General features: G+C 50.0%; 1 protein-coding gene and 1 long non-coding RNA gene across 2 annotated transcripts in view; one reads left to right on the top strand and one right to left on the bottom strand.

The window, feature by feature from the left end:
* Positions 1 to 363: 363 nt before the first annotated feature.
* Positions 364 to 7,813, top strand: LOC129736181 (uncharacterized). Its single transcript, XR_008732458.1, has 2 exons — positions 364 to 3,955; positions 4,853 to 7,813. It is a non-coding gene; the product is annotated as an uncharacterized LOC129736181 (long non-coding RNA).
* CD58 (CD58 molecule) overlaps positions 7,352 to 21,143 on the bottom strand; it is a 49,889-nt gene continuing 36,097 nt past the window's right edge. Inside the window, exons 8-9 of the mRNA XM_027816942.2 lie at positions 8,012 to 8,217; positions 7,352 to 7,811 (exon numbers count right to left, since the gene is read on the bottom strand). Of these exons, the coding sequence (XP_027672743.1) occupies positions 8,204 to 8,217 (14 nt within the window). The 3' untranslated portion in view covers positions 7,352 to 7,811; positions 8,012 to 8,203. The remainder of the gene's footprint in view (positions 7,812 to 8,011; positions 8,218 to 21,143) is intronic.

Here is a 21,143-nt window from a genome sequence, read left to right as displayed (position 1 = left end):
TGGCAGCCTCCCAGGGCATGGCACGAGGCTAGCCAAGCATGTGAGGTAGAGTCATTATCAGCGCCCTGTTCCTAACAAAGTGAAGACATTCACTTTCATCTCAAACTAATATTTGACCCTGCTCTTTCCAAGCAGAGGAAGAAAGACGCACACTGTGCCAGATCCCCGGCTGTAACACCTGTCTCCTGATCTGTAGCTTGTATGGTTACAGGGAGGCCGTAGGCATCGGAAAACACTTTACAACCAAATTTAGGAATAGCATCCAGCCAAGGTGTGAAGTAGAAACAATAAATAAAGGCTCTTTGGGAAGGAGGGAAGACAAAATGATTTAATTCCATCTGTTTCCCCGTCACAATGGCTAAAGAAGCTACAGTTTGCAAGGGGCAAGTGAAGAAGGCTTCTCCTTTCCCCTTTAGGAGAACAAAGGTGCTGGCTGCCCAGAGCCAGCATCCAGAGCCCTGGTATCTCCTCAGTCACCTTTAATGCCAGAGGCAGGGAAGATGAAGCTCTAGGACCTCTCTCAGCATTTTAGTCCTAGTTTAGGGCATAGACCAGTCAGCCTCATGAGTTAGCCAAGGTCCTGAGCACCCAAAGGGGCCTCTTTCTGCTGAGTAATCCTCATTCTCCATGACATTTGTGTATTTTCTTTGTAACTTAACTCTCTCCTTAACCAGACTCACTCACATTTCTAAGTAAACAAAATCCATCCATAAACAGTGACAGGGCTAAGCTGAGCCTAAGTGATGTCACATGTACTGGAGACACTCTGCTCCTGCTGGGACGCTGAATATTTTACACAGAGCTGTCCTGGGATGCTGCTTGCACATCTTTTGGCCATGAAGTAGTGGGGATGCTGAGAGCCCATAAAGCACTGAGTTGCAAGGTCCTGGTCCTAGGCAGACATGACAGACTGTGCGGTTACAGAGGGATGTCTGTTCCTCTGCAAGGGTTAGGCTGAGACTCTGGCAAGCAGAAAGGCAGGAGAGGGGAGAGGCGCAGCTCAGGGGGACACTGTGAGCCAGTCCAGAATGACCTGAGAGGGACCAGCCTGCCCCATATCCTCAGGAGGCTGAACTCTCAAGAAACCCCGGTGGGGAAGGCACCAGAGGGGACTTTGCCATGTGCACTTGTAGCTTTCTGGGTCAGCCAATGTTGGAAATAGAGGACCAACATTCGTTTAACACATTTTGCAGTTAGCCCCTGTCCAGAGCCGGGGCTGGTCACACACAGCCTCTGAGCTGCTCGGAGAGAGCGAGGAAAAAGAGAGGAAAGATCCTTTATGGCTTATGCCAGCACTAAACACATGGAAGTGGAAAGCACATGGACTACAGATGCCGAGAGGCGGGGTACAACTCACTTATGGATCTCATGCACCCATGTCCCTCCTGAACTGGAGCTATTTTGCATCCAGCCAACTCAGAGCACAGGCGAGGAGATGGGTTTTATCCCCCCTCCCTGTGGAGATGTACCCTTGCTTGCTTCAGCAAGGAGCAAAACAGTGCGGTGACGCTGAAGCAGGTCAGCCTTCTAGCTGTGACTTTTATCCATGTCCAGGCTTTCCCAGTCTTTGCAGATATGGGCTCCTTCACACCCTCTCCCCGTGATGCTGTCTGCAGGAGGGGATGGGGGAAGTAGAGTGAAGGCTGTGATAAAGCCAGGGTGAAGTTGGTGATGAAATGGACCACACAGCCCTTGAGTGCCAGGTGTCAATCCCTTTCTGACCAGCTTTCCTTTCCTTTAGCAGCCTGCTGAACATGCTTTCCAGGTTACTATGGACCTCTCAGTATCAGCATCCCTGCAGCAGAGGCGGTCCCCAGCCAGGTGCCTCTGGCAGCGTGAGCCATCAGTGAAGCAGGTCCCTCAGCAAAGGAGCTGCACTGGGCATGCAGCGATACCGAGCACCACACGGGATGACGCCCACCATCACAGCCAAGAGGCTACAGTGCAGGCTGGGCAGCCACGTGTGGCCCACGGGGTCATAGGTGAGGAAGGCGGCCGCAGCACAGCACTGCTAGGTTGTGCAACACGCGCAAGGAGCAGGACAGGACCTCACCACGTGCCTCACGTCAGCCGCGGCCGGGCATTAGCAGCCCTGCAAGCACAGCTAGCCTGCCTGCAGCCAGCTCTGGAGTGCGCACGGTTCTTGATTCCTCAGTCTACTCCAGACACTCCTCCTGCATCCAGGGAATGACGAGGGCCGCTGCAGTCCTTTCACAGGGTGCCAGTGAAGGAATAGGGAAAGAGCCGAGGTAAGCTCTTGAAGAAAAGCAACAGCCACCACAAACACACCTGAGTGAGCCCAGCAGAAGCAAGCACGTACTCTGTGTTGTCCCTTTAAACAACATTCAAAGAAGTAATTAATACAAGCCAGTGGCTGGCTCCCAGGAGCCAGGATTCCTGGCTCCCATGGCCAGCCTTGCCAGTCACCTCGTAGTTTTGGCTTTGCCTGGGCCACAGGATCTCCGTGTTTCTTTTTCCCTGCTATTGCAGCATGTGGCAAAGGGAAGGGACTTCTTCCACGAGACGTCTGCCCTCTTTGAGAAGAGCAGCAAAGGACCAACTCAGCTTGGCACTAGCCAGCAAAGACAGGGAGAGCATAACACCCGTGTCAGGTACAGAGGCTGCCTGCTAAAGTGCTTGGAGCATAGATCCTCAGGAATTAAGTCCTCAGGGAAGTGGCCGGTGTTGCCCACCTGTTTCCTCCCAGCCACCCTGCAGTGCTCTGCCTCCACAGGGCTGCTCTGCTGGGCGGTGAAAGGCAGAGCTCAGGCATCTGTCTCCACACAGTACCTGAGCCAAACACCTAAGCAACACCCGAGTCCCTCAACCCGACTCACCCCACTACCAGCATCTGCGCTGCCTGCCCTCCTGCCTGGGCCCTCCTGCAGCCTGGGGGAGATGCTGGATCTCTGCAGGGGTCTCAGCCCATGCACCCTCCCTGCCAAAGAACATGCCCTTCCCGGACCTCCCACCCCTGCCAGGTTTGGCAGCCACAGAGGAAAGAACCTTCCCTCCTCTGTGTGAGAGAAGGGACTTCAGAAAGGCTTGGCAGCCGAGAAGCCAGAGCGGCTCCTTGACGTCCCCTTCCAGAGTTAAGGTAAGCTGTTTTGGCAAAGGGGACCCCTTCCTGAGCTGCTGACATCTATGGATCTTGCCTGTAAGTCTTTGGGTTTTCCTGTGTGTCTGTCAAGTGAAACCAGTCACAGATGGATTTTAAGCCCTGGATGCTCCCCCACCATCTCTGCCCCAGAGCCTGTCTCCGCATTTGTGCTGCTGATTGACAGCCTGCTGGGGCCTCTGCACCTCATCCAGGAGTTAATATTTTATCTAGAGGTCCAGGGAAACTCTGGAAATTGTGCTAGCCTTGAAATGCCAAAGGTGACTTTAAAATGTTTCCTTCTGGACTCTGAAATGTTGCTAGCAGAAATGTATTCTCTGATAAGGAGATGGCTCTGGGGCCAGGCTAACAGCTGGGGAGATTATGGGAATCAGCGCCACGACTCCCCGTATCACTTTCATCTGCCTTTCCCAAAGCCCACCTTTATGGAGACCAAGTGCATCGCTCTTCTAGCTCTAGGGAGCTGAAGTAAGAGCAGCTCTCCAGCAGAGGAAAATGTGCTCATCCTGGAAAGGTTTCTTTGTTCTCGATGCACAGGATCATTTTTCTACTGTGCAGCAGATTTATGTGGGGAATAGCATGGCACAGGGAATAATAACTCCAGTTTGTTTAATAATTAACTCCCGTGGGCTCCTGGTGTCAGACATTCCAGCAGACACGGTGAGGCAGTCAGGCTGCGCTGGCTGCAGAGCTAAGCAAGAGGCAGGCGGCAAGGAAACCCTGATTCCTCGTTCTTCTCACTGACTCCACGCCCTGACCTGCCGGTGGTTGGGTCTTCCCCATCTGCAGCACGCTGTCCCAACAGCTCTGGGAACCTGCAGACTCTGCACACTCCCAGTATCTTACAGAAACAACTGACTCTGTGGTGTATTATTTTGGGGGGTGGGGGGGGGTGGGGGAGGGTATAGAACAACTATTTCAAAGAGCAAAAGAATAAGGAAGCCAAGAGAAATTATTCTCATTGAGTTCTGCAGCTGCCATCGAGCAGCTTTGTCTTGAAACCCATCTCTACTTGGTTTGCAAACAGCCAGTAACAGCTTCACAGTGCAAAGATACAGGTTTCAGGAGAAACTGGTGGAAACCTTTGGCCAAACTTTTCTCAAATTGCATTGCCAGTTCCTCACAATCAAATAATTCCTGGGGAAGAGATTGCTTTCACATAACTTGACAGCTTGAAATATTGCCAAGGGGATCCCTTTTCTAAGTATCATAATGCCTAGACATTTTTAGAACCAAAACACACAAAAAAAAATTCACCACAGATTTACAATACTTAGTTGTTAAAAACCAGAAGGCTAAATATATCTAAATGGTTCTAAAAAAACCCCAACCCATTTAAAGGTTACTGAAATAATTTCAAAAAGAGCTTTTTTTTTACCCCTAGCAAAATACCAACTCTTTGCAAAGTTGGAGACTAACTTTTTCTCCCAATTCAAGATACCTCTTTTAGCAAAATACCTTGAACCTTTGGGAAAGGGGGAACCTATTTCCCACTCAGCTTTTAGAGAAGTAGAAAACAATAAAGCAGAAAGGAATTTGGTGGGGGGAAAAACCCGATCTCAGCCAGAATCCTTTCCCTGGGTGAAAATGACCCCAGGGTTACCAGTGACACTTGCAGCCACGGCTGAGGCAGCTGTAGCTTTAGCAGCACTTCGAGAACAAACGCCTGAGATACCAGCAAGTCCACACTGCCTGGGACCTGAACTCTGTTCCTATATCTCTGTCTATTTTAAGGTATATCCCATATGTGGTCCTTCCAGCTCCCCGCCGTCAGGAATGTGGCTACTCCTGGAAACCATCTGCTCAGGGAGACAGCTGGGCTTTTACCGAGGGCACAATCTGCACTCGGCGCTGCGGTCCCTCACGTGTGGTTGGGATGTCCTGAGCAGCACCATCAGGGCGAGCACCTCCCCACAGCAGGCTCCCAGGGTTTCACAACCTCAGCGCTGGAGGCAGACCAGCAAATGTGGGAGGGACTTTGCTTTACACAATTCCCACTTATTCCCAGTCGTCAGGCATTCAAACCAAGCTTCGGATACACCCCGATCCTCACATCCTCCCTACCTACCCCACATGAGTTTCCTTTCTGAGACTCCCCTGCCCTCTGCACTCGTCAGGCCACGAGTCCTGCTGACGGCTTGTGCCAGGTGATTGCTGCTCCGCGTCCCTGGAGGCTGCCAGCCAAGCTTCGCTGCCCTGCTAGCCCAACGCTCTCAAATGACCTTCAAGAGTCTGCAAGGTGAAAAGACACCAGCAGATTAAAGCTGGTTATTCAGCATCCAGAGATTAGAGCAAATGAGAGAAAACAAAGCTGGTTTGTCTTCTGCAAGACACCATTGTCTAAAAGTCAGATCTGCAAGCCCCAGAGAAGAAGCTAAGAAGAGCCAAGGGCCAAGGTAACTCAGACTCAGGGCACTGATGGACTCCTGGCTGGGCAACCAAGGGAGAGGATGAGAGCCAGTGAGAGATGGGAGAACATTATTCCAGGCCCCATCTAACTGGGTACCAAAGCATGGAACCCAATCAGCACCCTATCTTCTCTCCTACAGTCAGTCCAGGGAAATTCGGTATGCTGGCACCATCTTTGATTCACAGGAGAGACAACAGTCCAAACCAGGGACAAACTTTGGTAATGGGCAGGTTTCAGAACAGATCTTTGAAAATCCTCCCCCAGTTGAATGTCTTAGTAATGTTCTGGTGGCTCCTGAGAGCCCTAAACGCAGATTTTATCTGCCCTGTGACTGCCGAATCGTACTGTGTTCTTTTACTTACCCCCGAGTGCTTCCAGAGCAGACTGGCTGGGGGGACGCACAACAGCACATTTGCACCCCAAAAATCATCAGGTGGTTGCTTAAGTCCTTCAGAGGAGGGGTAAGTGACCTGGGAAGAGAAAGCTGGGGAGAATCTCAACAGATTTCAGTTCCCTGGTTTTGGCCTGGCACTGCCACGTGCCTCCTGCAGTGCCTGATCTGTAAAGGTGGTGCCTGAGCTCAGGGGGTAATGAAGATTTATGGCTAAAATTCTCCCCCTTCAGCCCTTGAACAAGCAAAGCCTTGGCTCCACATTTCCTCCCAGGCCCATCAAGCTCAACGATGTGTGACTAACTCTTTCATTGACCAAAGCCCAACCACTTCCCTCACGTGACTTTACATAACTGCTCATCTATTTCGTTAATGAATGGAGCTTGAGAAAATTTCCATTGCCCAAGGCCCTTAGGGGAAAATGCGTGAGCACCGTCTCCACCTTTTGTCTGCCGATGTGGGATTTTCCTATGGATTAACTGAGTACAGCGGTATTATTTTTTGGTTGTTGTCATTGTTGCCTGAAATGGTAAGCTAACATCTGGGTGCCACGGAGATGGGGAAAAAAAATACACCCAAAAAAAGAGTCCCTGACAAAAAATACACCCAAAAAAAGAGGGCCAAAGGAAATGGGAGACTCCCTCTGCAAGGAGCAACAGGGATAACACCACCGTGGCCAGGGATTGCACCTATTCCCAAGCAAGAGCTGCTGTGTTTGCCCAGCCTTGCGCTGAGCCAAAACACCTCCCAGCATCTCTTCCCTCCCCGCCACAGACCCTGCAGTGCCAACCTGATGGTGTCCTGGGACCAGACCCGGTCCTGGGGCTGGGAAGCAGCTCTCTGCCCTGCCACAGCGAGGACGGAGCAGGCTGATGCTGGGCAGTGGTAGAGGGGGCTGACAGGTACCTGTTGGCTATATCAGCATGTCAAAAGCACACACACCAGCATTTCCAGCAAGTCAGAGCTGGAGGGAAGATGCGAATACCCCAGTATTTCTAAAATCCCATAATGATGCTGCAATTTTTCCCATTTTAACCCCTTCACTGTGATGAAATGACTTTTATGGTAAAAGTCCTTCTGCCAGTGGAAGGCTGGGGAGGGGGGAGCTCTACATCTCCCAAAGCAACGTCATACAAAGGTGTTTGTAAGTGCTAGAGACATGTGATTTTCAAAAAAGCAACTCATGCTGTTCTCGGAGGATGTACTTTGGAACTGAGGCATTTGTTGGGTGCGCAATGTGGGCTCCCCATGGCATGAGCTACAAACCTCATGGTTTAGGAATGCTGCTGATGCTAACAGGATAGCTGGGTCGAACTGGCCACGACTGGAGTACCATGAAGGATGGAGGTGGCAGTACTAAGATGCTGGAGGATGTTCCTTTCTCTTTCCATCTGGGGAGGGGCGGGGGGGGGGAATGCAAATGCAGCCCTAGCCTCTGTAATGCCTGGTCCACGTGCAACGATGAGTAAATATTTAACTGCAGGAAGAACATTCCCTTCCAGAGATCGAAGCAGCCAAGTTAATCAGTTCCAGACTATATTCAAGTCATGGGTGTCAAGAGGACAATACAAGTTCAAAACCCTGAGGATGTTCAAAGTCTTCTACTATGCCTGGGCAGTTGCCATGTCTCCCCTGGGATGCTAAATAGGAAGATCTTTTCACCTGCTGAGAAAGCAGGATGATTAACTCACTCAAGGACATGCTTCACGGAGAGGGGGAAGGGCTGGAGATGTGGCAAAGGGAGTTTGAAGATCCTCCTGTTGAATCCAGGTGGTGCTTCAGAAGCTTGGGAGCAGAGGCTGCCGCAGTAGCTGGGCTGGGCTGGGCAAGCCCTCGGGCGGGTCTGGAGATGTTTCCTGGCCTGGCAGCACACTGGATGTTCACCTGCAGGGCTGATGACAGAAGCTGTCACTGGCAGTAGCTCTCAGGCTTTGGAAGGTGCTCAGCTTCTGCCAGACCCTCCTCTTACACAACAACATATTTCAAGTTATTCTTTTACCCCCGTATAATTGTCCTCATCCGTCTCTCCCCCACAGAGCCAGTCTGTTTCCTTCAGAGATTATGCAGTGGAGGGAAGGTTGTTAGTACGCACCTAAAACAAGCTCCTCCAGATGCGTAGTTCCTATTTTTTTATGATGTCTGTAGGGCTCGCACTACGCTCCTGGCGCCTTGGGAAGAGCCTTAGCTATCAGCATACTTCCTCCCACTAACACCACTGGCTGACCAGCTGAGGAGCTGGGCTCTTCGCTGCTCATTCATCTCTGACTTTTGCTGGTGCTTTGGACTAGAGATGTCTCTCTGTGGAGAAAAAAAAAAAAAAAAAATCACCCCAAGAATATGTGTATCTTTAGGCCCATCTCTCCTCTGGTGTATCCCCCACAAACCCCCCTGTGGTTCGAGGTAGATGTTTCCAGCCCCCTGCATCAAACACTACTCTTTTCTCACAGCATATTTTGCTTGAAAGGATATAATTTAAAGTTGAGAGGAGAAAGGGGGGAAGTGATTCAGTGGCCAAGTCCATTTGGATGACTGAGCATCTCTTAAGTGCTTCAGCCAAAGCACGCAACATTTACTATTTGGGGTGGTTTTTTGTTAACAGTCAAAAGAGTCAAGTATTTTACCATGCAATTGAAACATCTGTGTATTATTCAAAGCTCAGCTCCTCCTAGAGGAATGACAAATCAGAAGCTGTAATAATGGTAAACTGAATTCCGGCTACAAAAGAAAAAAGCAGAAGTCTGTGTCGCTATTTTTCACTTTGGATTTAAATCCTCTGGACTGAACAGCCCTCACCAGGCACTGTGTAAAGTTTTTTCCTAAAATAAGATGACAGGGGTCAGGGGCCCAAGCTAAGCTGATTAGCACAGCTAAAGCTGTATCACATTGCCGCAGTGGGGTCATATGATTGATCACTGGGGCAAATATTTAGGAAGCTTCCCAGGGAAGGGGAGTAGATGGGATGGGCCACAGAAGCCAGGGAAAATGGGCAACTGGGGCGTAGCTAAGGAGGCTCCGATACCATTCGCCTGTCGTAATACAGATCAAAAAAGGCAGGGGCAGCTTTGCTCTGAGTTCCACCGCCCATCGCCTTCCCCTCTGAACACGTTCTGCTCCGCTGACCCCTTACTGGTCACCCTCACTGCAAGGCAGCGTTCTCAGCAGGCAGAACAGGGAGACACCAAGGCATTCCATGTCACTCTGCAACCATGTGCCACCACCCCACCAGCCCTTGCCGCTGCCATCAGCGCTGCCACCCTTCCCTGGCAGCGAGAGACAGCACGGTGCCCGCTGCAGAGCTGCAGCATGCTCATCAGCGGTCAGAAGGGCTCTCCATGGGTTTTGGCTTTCCCACCAGCAGCATGGGACCCACCGTGAAAAGCAGGCAGGCCAGGGATTTTCGCAGGGGCTCTGAGCAACCCCCCAGACCTGCTGGCATGGGACCAGAGTGGCAGGGAGTAGTACCAGCCACAGTCCCTGACCCTTCCCTCCACCACCGCACCTTCCTGGGGAAGTAAATGTGGAGAGAAAACAAGCTGTGCTACAGTAAATGTTCATTTGCATCTACAGCAGGCACCTCCTGGTGTCACCTGGGGGGCTTTTCTCCCTCCCCTGCCTCCAGCATAGGCGCTTGAGGAGCTAACCTCCACTCTCAGCAGGGCACCCAGCTCGACTCAGCCCCCGAGTCCTCCTCTGGGGCCAGGCTGTGCCCCTCGCTCAGCTGGGGCTCTGTTAGGGGCCACTGACTGGTCTCAGGGGCTTCCACTTGTCCATGGCCACAGCAGCAGCCCCCCCAGGGCCTTTCCCCGCTGGTGGGGTCTGCAGGACGGATGCCCTTCTTCACAGGCAGAGCACAAAGCCCGTGGAGACCAAGGGGAGCACCCCGGGACGGTGCCTGCCCCGAGATGGCACCTGTTGGCAGGCCCAGGCGGGGGGAGCAGCACCCAATGCCCCTCTGCCGCCCCGTGGCTCAGCAGGGATGAGAGAAGCCCCTGGGCCCCCTTTTTTCTCACAAATGAGGGGCAGAATCCCAGGCTTGATCCCAACCCCCAGCTCAGCCACCAACCCACTTGCCATGAGGTGCCCAGAGCCACGATGCGAAGCGTTTCTTGAGCCCCTTCCATGATTAGCAGCAGCCAAAATGGCAGCTGGGAGGGCTGAGGGGCAGGCGGGGGGGCACTGCCCCAGCGACCCCCCTGGTGCCTCGCTGCAGCACCTGGGGGGCCCTTCTTCATCCCGCGAAAGGGAACAAAGGCGAGGCCTGAGGATTTAAAAGGATAAACATGAAAGCAAGGAAGCTGCGAGCGATGGAAAGCGAGCACGCCGCTGTCCTGGAGAACCTGGATTATTAAAGAGACACAAGTGCCAGCTGCCACCTTGCCCTAGCAGAGAGGGGGGCTTTCCCTGCTTTTACAGCCAGACTCCACGGTTAAAAAAGCAGCCACCAGAAGTTCACCTGCTTTCACCACAGTTTTACCAGCTCCCCTTTCTCCCCTGCTTGCCTTTCCAGCCTTGCTGCAGACAGAGGTCGTTTGCCAGAAAACAAGACAAAGGCCCGTTGCTGCCAGAATCTGCCCTCCGACAAGGAACAGCAGCAAGCGGGCAAGTAGGGACACACAGAGCTGCACAGAGCGCGGAAGAGAATAGCTGCTATTATTTTGGTAAGTTGCTGTTGACTTTGAGGCAGGACTCTCAGGGAAAGGTAACAGCTGGTGTTAGACAAATGATACAGCTAGAAAAAAAAAAACAGAGGAGCTTTTAGACACACAAATCCTTCTTCTGAGCTGCAGCAAAAGGCTGTAAATGTCAGCCTATGCTTAGGCTGGAAAAGTTTCCTCTGAGTCTCTCCTTTCTTTGGGGAAAAACGAGGCTCCACAGGGAGAGAACTTGCCCCTTGGCACACAGTAAAACAGATTTCTGATCCCAGTTCTTCTGCAATGAGGTGGTGCTGCCCCACCTGCAGAAGCCATTGCTGTCACTGGTCCATGGAACAGAACCTGTCACAGCACTGCAATAACGCTCTAATACTTGTAAAGCACCGGCAGATGCTGTGCCCCACTGTGTCACTGCACACAGGCAGTTTGCAAGGGCCACTCATGCCCAGTCTTGCAATGTGCAGCTGTGATTTACACCGACCGCAGAGATTCCAGGTCACTTCATGTAACCTCTCAACTCAGCCTTCGCTACAAACATCCACTGTATTTTACAAAAACCAGGAGCAGTTTGGAGGCCCTGGGGAGAAGTACCAGGGTTGAGCAGAGCTCAAGAGCTGCATCAGCACCAAAAGAAGCAGATGAGTTAGAGGTGGCACAGCACAAAGACACTGTTGCGCTGCAACTTGGTGGTGGCCAGCGAAGCAAGCTATGCTCTGCCAGGTTGTGGCGTCAAGCAGCAGTAGTATAACAATTAATGATGTCAAAGTCGCCGGCAGATCCGCCTCAGAGGTGGTAGGCACCTCACATTGCCCTCTGGGATGCGTAGGTCTGCTTTGGGCCAGCACTCTCGATTGGAACTGCAGTGCCATTTGTCCTTGGGCAGACGCCTTGGCTTCAACATTGCACGATGGGATTTGCACAGGAGGCTGCATTCAAATACAATCGCATGGACAGTCACAGGAGGAACCCAGCCTACAGGTTTGCAGTCTACAGGGCAAACTCTGCCCCTGTGACTGCTGCTCAGCTATGCAATTCCCTATTGCACGCTGTGGGCATTTTCCCACTTGCTGTTTCAGGCCTACCTCACCCTCTGCTTTCCCTCTGTTATGAAGCCCTGGAGATGCTACCCCAGCAACAATGCTATTTTGTTCCGAAGAGAAAAACCTGGGACTGATCAACGCTGCTATCAACAAGCAGGTGTCTCAGGCAGCAACAAAAGAACCAGCATCAATAATGGAGAGGGTGGAGAGAGACAGAGATGCAATGAAGTGGAGAGAGGGAAGCCAATCAACTTAATGAAATAAGGCACAAGGTTAGGGAAGGGCTATTTATAGACTCCGACTGGTTCAGCCCTGTGCACTTAAGAGGCTGGTTCAAACTGGCTCCTTAACAGCAGTAATAATGATTACAGAAAAGAAAGAGAAAAAAAGTGAAAGCTTGGAAAATTCACTGCCGGAGGTAAAGCTTTAGAGCTGGGGCTGGCTGGAGTCAGAAGTAACTGCATTACTGAGAGATTGAAAGGTTAATAGGAAACCAGCTGACACTGAAAGGGAACAATTAGAGAGGTTAAGGGGCTTAATATTAGATTAATGGTTGCCTGGAGGAGCAAAAGCAGAGATTTCAGGAAAATGGGAGAATGGCGCGCAGAAGGCTGTTTTTTCATGGACAGAGCACCCCAGGTCAGCTCCTGCCGCTCTCTGGATAAACTGGAAGAAGGTGGCTCTGCCATTCTTTGCCAGTCTTGCTCAGCCTCCTGTTTCCATCTCTCTTCCTCCCCTCCCATCTGTCTCTTGAAGTCCCTTTGGGTTTGCTCTCCCCCCTTAAGCACTGCCTGTGTGGTCTTCTTTTAGTGTCTTCCTTGTATTCCTCCATCCTCCCAGTCTTCTTAAAGGTCATAATAATAAAATAATGCTAAGCATTCCCATGGCCCTTTCATTCCTCTCTGTGTGCTGCTCTCCAGAGGCAGGGGTGGTGGGGACAGACACTTTTATCCACATCACCCGTAACCAGGAGTCAAAGCTTCAAAAATAATAATAATAATAAAAAAAAAAACCCCAAACCCAGACACACTTGGCAAAGATCAGATGACAGGTCTGTTCCCCAGCAAATTCTACCCAGCCAGATGGAACTAGCAAGATAGGAACTGGCAACGATCGATGGCATCTCAAAATCCAAATGTGGGGTTGAAGATACTAAGGAGGGGACATTCAGACAAGGAACACAGCCCTGCCAGACGAAGGGCCATACATACCCTGCTGCTGCCTGGTGGACTGAGCACTGAACAGGCAGAAGGTTAAAACACACCTCTTATAGGAAGACAACTAAAGAAAGGATGATGTTCTGTAGCTCAGATGTGCTGGATGTTCTCCTAAAACCTGGAGCTGTAGAGAGGAGATAAGCTGTTCTCCCTTCCCTCCCAGTACAAGAGTAGCAAAGGATTTGGGATGGACTCACCGCACCTGTGCGGTTAAGACTCCCCAGCCACAGCCTGACCCATCCCCTTTCCCCACAGTCACTGCAGTTACTAACACAGTCAGCGCCCTGTCCCTTGATACCAGGAGAGCCTCGTCACATGTCCCTCGATACCAGGAGAGCCTTGTCACATAGCACCACCAGCTGCCGCTCAGGATGATGCTGGGAGCATCGAACCGCTCCCTGCACCACTCTGAGGGACTCCTGAGACCCAGGGAGAAATTCTCGGCTCCTGCACCACCCACAGCTGCTACGCTCAAGGATCTTTCCAAACACACGTGCTCCTCCCACGGGACAGGAAGGACTTTCCCAAGTGCCTGGCCCTTGGCGGCTGCTTGTGGACTCAAACGAGCGCCAGCCGGCTGGATCCATCCGTGTCTTACGCCGCTTCTCACAGCACTGCCTCCCCTTCGAAAATCTCCCCGGTAAGATTGGAAAGGGATGCACTCGGCGCTCCTTCTAGAGCTGCAAAAGCCACGCTGGGACCCTGACACTGCGCAGGCACCCAACAGAGAAGTCTCCTCACTTGTGAGAATGACAGCGAAGGTCCCAGCCTAGCCAAGTTGTGGTCATTTGCAGCATATTAGCTCCAAAACACTTGAAATGCAGTACTCTGGCTTAACGAAACCTACGGAGGTCACCCATGGCTCCCAAGGGGAAAAGACCAAGGAGGCTCTGGCTGTCATCAGAAGGCAACTCAAGCTGTTTTCTTCTTACATCCATGAGAGCCAAGCACTCACTGACTTCTTACCAGCTGGGACACTGCTGATTAATAGGAAGACCAGAAAGATGGCCAGAGAAGCATTCACTGGGTGTATTATTATTCCTCAGGTGTCTCTTCCGTGCAGCCACATCTGCTTAGAAGCAACAAGCCTGAAAGGACAATCTCTCCCTTCCACCTTCCCATCCCACAGAGGAGCATTTCCCAGGTCTAACACAAACTCCCCCCCTGCCTGGCTGGGCACATCCCTGAAGCTGCATCTCTGCTTCCAAAGGTCTGATACCCTCCCAGTGCTGACCTCTCCCAGAGCCCGGGGGTACCCACCACCTCCAGCCCCCGGTGCCCCCGAGTTAGAAGCACATTTCAGCTAAGGATCTTGAAGTGCTGTACAAACAGCCATTAATCCTCAAGCCACCCCTAGGAGCCAGGCCTATAATTATTTGGCTCACCATTTATCTCTGGAACTCACTGTGCCCATTCCCCCTGCCTGGGGATGAAGGAAGGTAAAACAATACCTACTATTTCGTAACAAATTGCAAATTAAATCGACTGCAGCTCAGCCGTTATGGGAAATGTTACCTTTTCCATAATCACCTCCTGCAGGCAAGAGCCTGAGAAAATGCAGAAACAAGCTATTTAACAGTTAGGTAAACTTGGACACAAAATTTAAGTGACAAGCTTTGAGTGAGACAGCCAACAAGTGGCAGAAGATTTCTGAGAACAGAAATCAGGAATCCTACCTCTTGGGTTCTTGTTTTAACAACTGAATTGTCTTTCCTTCACCACCACAACCACCACCTCCCCCGCTTAAAGATGCCTGTCAAAGGAAAAGAAATGCCACTTATGCATTTATGTGCCTTTGTAATAGACTAAGGAGCCTGTAGGATTTCAGTCCAAGGGAAAAAGATTACGTGTTTTTCCCCTTGTTTTCCTACATTAGAAATGCAGGTCTTCGGAAGCCTAAAAGACTCCGGCCTCCTAACCTCGATCATGACAAAACCAGGAACAAATGAAAGGCAAGAGGGCAAGAACAAGGCAGAGGAGAAGAGAGGGGAGGGGAAATTGAGCCAAACTCGTAAAGTGCTGTTTGCAAGCCCAACTGCATAAACACAGTAACACAGTGACGCACAAAGTACCAGTAAGAAATGATGTGCTGCTTAAGAGTTGACTCTCCTGCAGCTCCAGCCGGGGTGTGAGAACCCAGAGAGGTCAAACTCTGGGTACCCCAGGAGATCTGCATGGGAAGAGAGGAAAGAGAAAAGGATGCTCATACCTTCTTCTTCTCAAAGCCCTCGGTGGCATGCGTTCTCAACTAAGACAGACCCAACCTACAAGGAATGGGAAGGACCGGGCCACAAAAGCAAAGCAATTGCTGTCCTTTTTGTGCCTCTTGTGTTGACCAGGTTCATGCAGAAGTATCCCTGGAGAGGACACGCTGATAGGAAGGAGCATGGGGATGGGTGGGGTAAACCAACAATACAAAAGGCAATTACAAAGTGAAGTGGAGGTGAAGAAAGGGGCAGGACAGGGCTGGAGCAAATGTCAGCACACAGAGGAAATGGTCCCGCTTCAGTCCAGAGAGCGGAAAGGTCACTCAATCGGTTTCCAGCTGAAGAAGCTGTCCCTTCTCTGCCCTCTTCCTACAGCTCCCTCCCCTACCTGTTCCAGGGAGGCAGCAGGACCCTCGCTCTGGCCTGAGCCCAGAAGGCAGTAAAGAAAAAATTCAGTCAGTTCCAGCTGTACTTGTTTAAACTATTTCTGCAGCTGGGAGATTTAATTACAGCTAGTCTGCAATATGCAGGCTTTGCACTGCTTTAATAGTCCAGGATGGAAACCTGTATGACCAGGGGGTGGGGGGAAGCGCAGGAGGGGTTGCAGCTGCATTGAAAGAAGCGCCTTAGAACAGGTCGTGCCTGGCTGTGGCTGAGGGGCACGCAAACTGTTTGCACAAGGACACTCAGTTGCCAGTCACTGGAAACTCCGAGGGCTAAAATCCAATTCAGTAAGCAAAAGGCTTTCCTTAGGAAATTTGTTTTCCCAGTTCTTTGAAAAATCCACTCGGGTAGCTCCTCCAGAAACCTCCAAGAATAGAACATTAAAGAATAATCTGTTAAAATTCCCTCCTGACCAGTAACTCATCATTGCTGCACCTAGGCGTACCTAAACCCAGGAGAAATCCAAGAAGTGCCTGCAGTAACCAAGCACAAATCTTGTGGCAACCGCCTCCCTGTATCAGGACGCAGATAAATACACACTGTCCAGCTCACCAGTCTGAGCTTCCCGGGCCAAACTGGTGCCTGAAGCTACAGCCACACCATTCCCTGGTCAAAGGGAGCGGGAAGGGACTGCGAGGAGCTCTTTGCCAGCTGCCACCGCAGCCGCGATTGCTGATGCTAGAGCGGTACCTGCTGGCCGGTCAGGTCAGGAGCGCTTGGAAGTATTCCCACAGAGGAACTTGCAGTCAAGTCCAGGAAAACATTTCTAGGGAAGAGTTGCGTGTCCGGCTCCACCGTGTTTCTGCCGGAAAGCTGGCATCCAAGCTCCCACCCGCTCCAAACAAGACGTCCCAGTTTTGTGAATCCATCTGGTATTTATTTCTATCGGACCTCCAGCCCCATGCCATTTCTCATCTTTCTTTCCTCTTTAAGGTTTTATGATATTTAAGTCAATCCCAAGGTGATAGATTTATTTTTTCTTTGGTATAACTGACGTAGTTTCAATAATACAACTCCCTGTGAAAGTCCAGATTCTGGACAGTGTCATCCCAGCAAGCTCCTTAACCTGGCTAACGTTGGATGCTAAGACCATAAGGCACTTCAAATCACTGAATGCTTTTGAAAAAGGTCTGACATTTTACATACAGAAAATGCTCAAAATGCCAAATAATGCCACTCTTCTGCAAAATGGGACAGGTGCCGATACCGCTGTCCTCTTACTGTCCTTATGATGTGCTGGGAGAGAGAAACGATGCTATAGGTGAAACAGCTCTCATCACAGAGGCAGTGCCTTGGATGCTCACAAAATGATGACTACAGAAAAGATGAAATCCCAAAGAAATAATCTTCTGAGATCCAATGCAGCACTCTTATGCCACTTCCACAGATGTACAACAATGTATTATACTGGACGTTGTCCTCAGCCCGAGGATCTGGAGACAATTTAGATATGAACGGAAGAAAGCAGGTAGTGTATCACGTAGTTCCTGAATGTATAGTATGAACTGAAACAAGGCTTACCTCAACAGATTACGTCCCCCTGAACCTACAGCTCTTCTAGGTAACAACACACACCTATCCATACACACACACAAAGCCTTGCTCCTAAGGCAGGAGTTTAAAATGGGTAAGACTGGTAACGGCAAAGGGATCCATCCATCTTCATGGGTCTTCCAGGGGCTGCAACAGTCACAAACTCCCTGTTGGACCCATGTTTTCTCACTGATGGCAGGTGGTACCATGCTAGGCAGCCTCAGCCAGACACTTCCCATTATTCACATTCGTTTGCTAGTTTCCTGCACTCGTAAAATGTCAGCCTGACAGTTCATCCTCAGCATAAACAGGGCAGATGTAGGTGGGAGGTGGGCAGGCAGACAGAAACAGTGCTAAGGCTGCTACATGCCTTTCTAAAGAACTGGATGTTATCTCCACTGCTGTTTGAGCTCCCCCGTGCTGTACATAAACCAAAACAACCAGCTGAACACACATTTAAGGCAGACACTGGCCAAATATCTGTGTTGGCCCAGCAGCTGCACAGATTTTAACCATCCTACTGTTTCAGCAGATGAAAGTACTTATCTCCCTACATCTGCTTCAGCACAACTCAGTGGAGACTGCTACACCTGGGGAAAACGGACCCCAAACAGTTCGCAGCCCAGCACAAGCACTGATCTGCTGGGAAATACTATAGTAACAGAAACCCTTTCTACTCTAAAAGTTCCAGCACACTAAGAAGCCAATAACCTACTTCTCCAGCATACCTCCCTCCCCAGCACGAGCAGGGCACAATACACAGATGCACATGTACAGAACATCCATCTGCACACACATGAAGCACAAGATTTCCAGGCACCATTGGCCTTTACCTAACAAGTCAAAGCACCAGCTTGTACAGCTCATTTATAAACAAATTTTCTCCTGAATGCATTTCTAGCTGAAGGCGAAGACGAGCACAGGGAAGCCCACCTTCTCTGCTGCCTAAACACACCGAGTTTCACCCAAACAGAATTCATATCTGCGTTGCCACGCCAAAGCTGTTTGTGCATTCCCTGTTTCCCCATGTGTGCAACAAAAGATCTTGCTAGTAGCTTGTAGCTGCATCTGAAGGTGAACAGGGCTCTGCCTCAACCACATGAAGGGCCCACGAGCATGCAGGAAAGCCAAGCCTTAGTCGTGGATGCTCCCTCATCAGCGCACGCATCTGACAGACCTGCCCGTAATCTCCCCGTGTGCCCGTTTGCCCGCCTGTAAAAAGGGGACCATACCACCACCTGTCTTAGAGTGCAGAAAATGTGTTTGGGAAATGGTCACATACGACGATGTGAACATTATAACTCAGAAACACCTGAAAGAAAGTGAATTGCTTTAAAGTACATCTTGGATTATGTCTACAAGGGAACACCAGGGGGCTACACGAAGTCAATGCAAAAAAAAATTAAATTAAATGCTGAAGCAGAATCTGTTTACTACTAGCAACAGGAACCTGCTGAAATACCAGTCTATTTTCAGAATGCATTAAGTACAGGGAAAATAAGGGAAGATTGTGCAGAAAACCTTGAATTCAGCATTCTCCAATCTTTCAGTGTTTGATTTTGCCACTACAAGGAACTTCTGTCAGAATTTATTTGCCTCCAGAAACAGAGAACTGAAAAACAACCAGATGATAAATAATTATTAATATTGGAGCAAATTACTAATGATTACAATGTTTCAATTCACCATATACTTGTTACCACTGTGATAATACCGTGATTAGGAAAAGCATATTAAATGAGTTCCGGTTGACTTATCTCTGCAGAGTTGTATCGGAGGACTTTCACATTTAACCGATGCTGTTGAGCAGAACTCATGATTCAGAGCCATGATGGAGCCAAAGAACAGTAAATAGCCTGGCTGCATTCCATGCACTGACATATTTGGGGATCATACAACAGTGGCCACAAATCAGGTATTATTTCCCATGACCTTTCTCCCTGCTAGATTGGCCTCAGGAACCAACCAGGTCCACACCCACTGGAAACCAGTTAAACTTCTCAGGATTCTGGCACGCGCTCAGAGCAGATGTAATTGAGCAACCATGCAAGGATATTGAGCAATAAACCCTGCACGGAACCTGCTCCACTACCCAGTGGTAAAATTCTGTGTGCCTGGTAAAATTTTTCTTCTCCTGCTGTTGAGGGGAAAAGCAAAGCGGCGGAGATGGGAAGTAGAAGGGTCCTCCGAGCCCAGGGCACAAGCGCGGGACACCAGCAGTCTATGTGTAATGGGAAACGTGATCTGCAGGATCCCCGGGACACAACATCTTTTTACAAGGAACAAGTCCCCCACCCCCATGGGCTGGCCCTCAGCCATAAAGGCCTCCAACCTCAAAGTCCCACAGCCAGTTCCTTATAGTTTTCTCCTTCTCCAATCCAAACTTTGGCCCATCCCGCCTGCTGACCATGCATTATCCTAAATCATGATGATACTGCTGAGATAGTTTCCCCCAAGGGTCCAGGCCCCTCTTTCTGATGTTCTAAAGATAATATAAAATATCATATGTCTTAGCCAATTTCTAAGTCCTCTCGACAAAAATAATTATTATTGGCCCTTTAGAACATCTACAACAAACCATCCCACAGGATAAGCCACTAGCACACTCATCAAATACCCTCTGAGTAAGTGGGCAGCAACCTGCCTCCTGCAGCTCTAATGCAAAACAGCTAATCCACAGGTGACTCGTCTTCGGGAGCCTTTTTCTCACCTTGCAAATCAACCACCTTCCTTAGAAAACTTCTGTCTCCACACAGCACAGGGAACCTGGGAATAATCCCCTACACTCTTGGGTCCTGCCCTGGCGCAAGTCCTGCTCCAGCAGACCAACAGCACCCAGACACACAGAGCTTCAGGCTGCCACTCTGGCACCTAAAGCTTCTCACCTCTTTTTCAAATGTTGTCTCCCTGGGATAGTCTTCTGGCTTGAGTGAGACACCATCATCACCAAGGACCTCCCTTGATTAGTTTAGTTAAGTTAGTTGTTTAGCTTAGCTTGACATTTACTTAAAATTGAGAACTTGCAACTAGAAGTGAAACCCTCTGCATATGTAATTCCCAACCAGAACGAGGAGGGAAACGCTGGTATCAGTGGAAAGGCATCTCTCCTCTGCTGCCAGGACTAAAAGACACAACCTATTGCAGCATAAGGCAAGCATTTCAACAGATGATTCTGTGATGAATTTACTCTTGGAGCCCTAAAATCCGGTCTGTTTTGCAGTACTGTAAAAAGAATTTCTGGACCTCATTTGCACTTACCTCCACCTACCATTCATCGCTCAGTTCCCTTCTGTTCCCACTTCCTGGTCCACCTTTCTGCTCTCTTCTGCCCCAGGAACCAAACAGGGATCAAAAAACGCATGCTCCAAGAGCGCTGAATCCCCCACTGAAGAGGAACGGCAAGCAAGCACAACCAGATAGGATAGAATTGGAAAACACAGTCTAAATGGGAAAGAAACTTAAAAGAAACTTGAGTTTTTTAAGGCTAGGAATGGATATTTCTAAGTGGAGAGGCACAGTTTGTCTCTCTAACTGCTAGAAAAAATTGACAAGTTATGGGACTCACAGGCCTGTCCTCAGATATCCATCAGGGATGAAGCAGAAGCTGCATTATACCCAAATTTTGACCCAAGTTTTATATTTGGTTCATATAAAAATTGACAAAGCAGAAACTTAAGATACCTCTTTGGGCAGAGGATACAATGATTTCTCCCATAACTGCACTAGTCAAGCCACAGTGGCCCACATGGTGCCCTACAATCCACTCTGCTCACCACCTTTTAAGGAGGGAAGTCCCCTTAAGGTCAACCCCAAGGCAAAACTCCTCAGAATTTTGTTCACATGCTCTTTAGGGTCCACAGAAATGTTTCATGTCCTTGTACCTACGTCAGAGTTCAAACTGCACCCAGAGACAGCGGGAGCACACAAGCTCACCTCCCCCTTGCTGTTTTGGGTGTTAGTAAATTAACTTGCTACTGCTTGAAGAGCATTGCAAACTTGTGTTGCAGCAGCAGCGTGCCACACCGAGTGCGCATCACCTCCCTGCAGTCTGCCAGGTGTCACCAGCCCCTGGTTTTAAGGCATAGATACAAGTCTGCTCGAAAGACAACCATGCCACCTGTCAATGTTCCA

This window comes from Falco cherrug, chromosome 5, assembly GCF_023634085.1.
Source record: "Falco cherrug isolate bFalChe1 chromosome 5, bFalChe1.pri, whole genome shotgun sequence".
In the NCBI taxonomy this organism is placed as follows: Eukaryota; Metazoa; Chordata; class Aves; order Falconiformes; family Falconidae; genus Falco; species Falco cherrug.
Note: the sequence above shows the minus strand (reverse complement) of the source record. Positions and strands in the feature narration are given on the sequence as shown.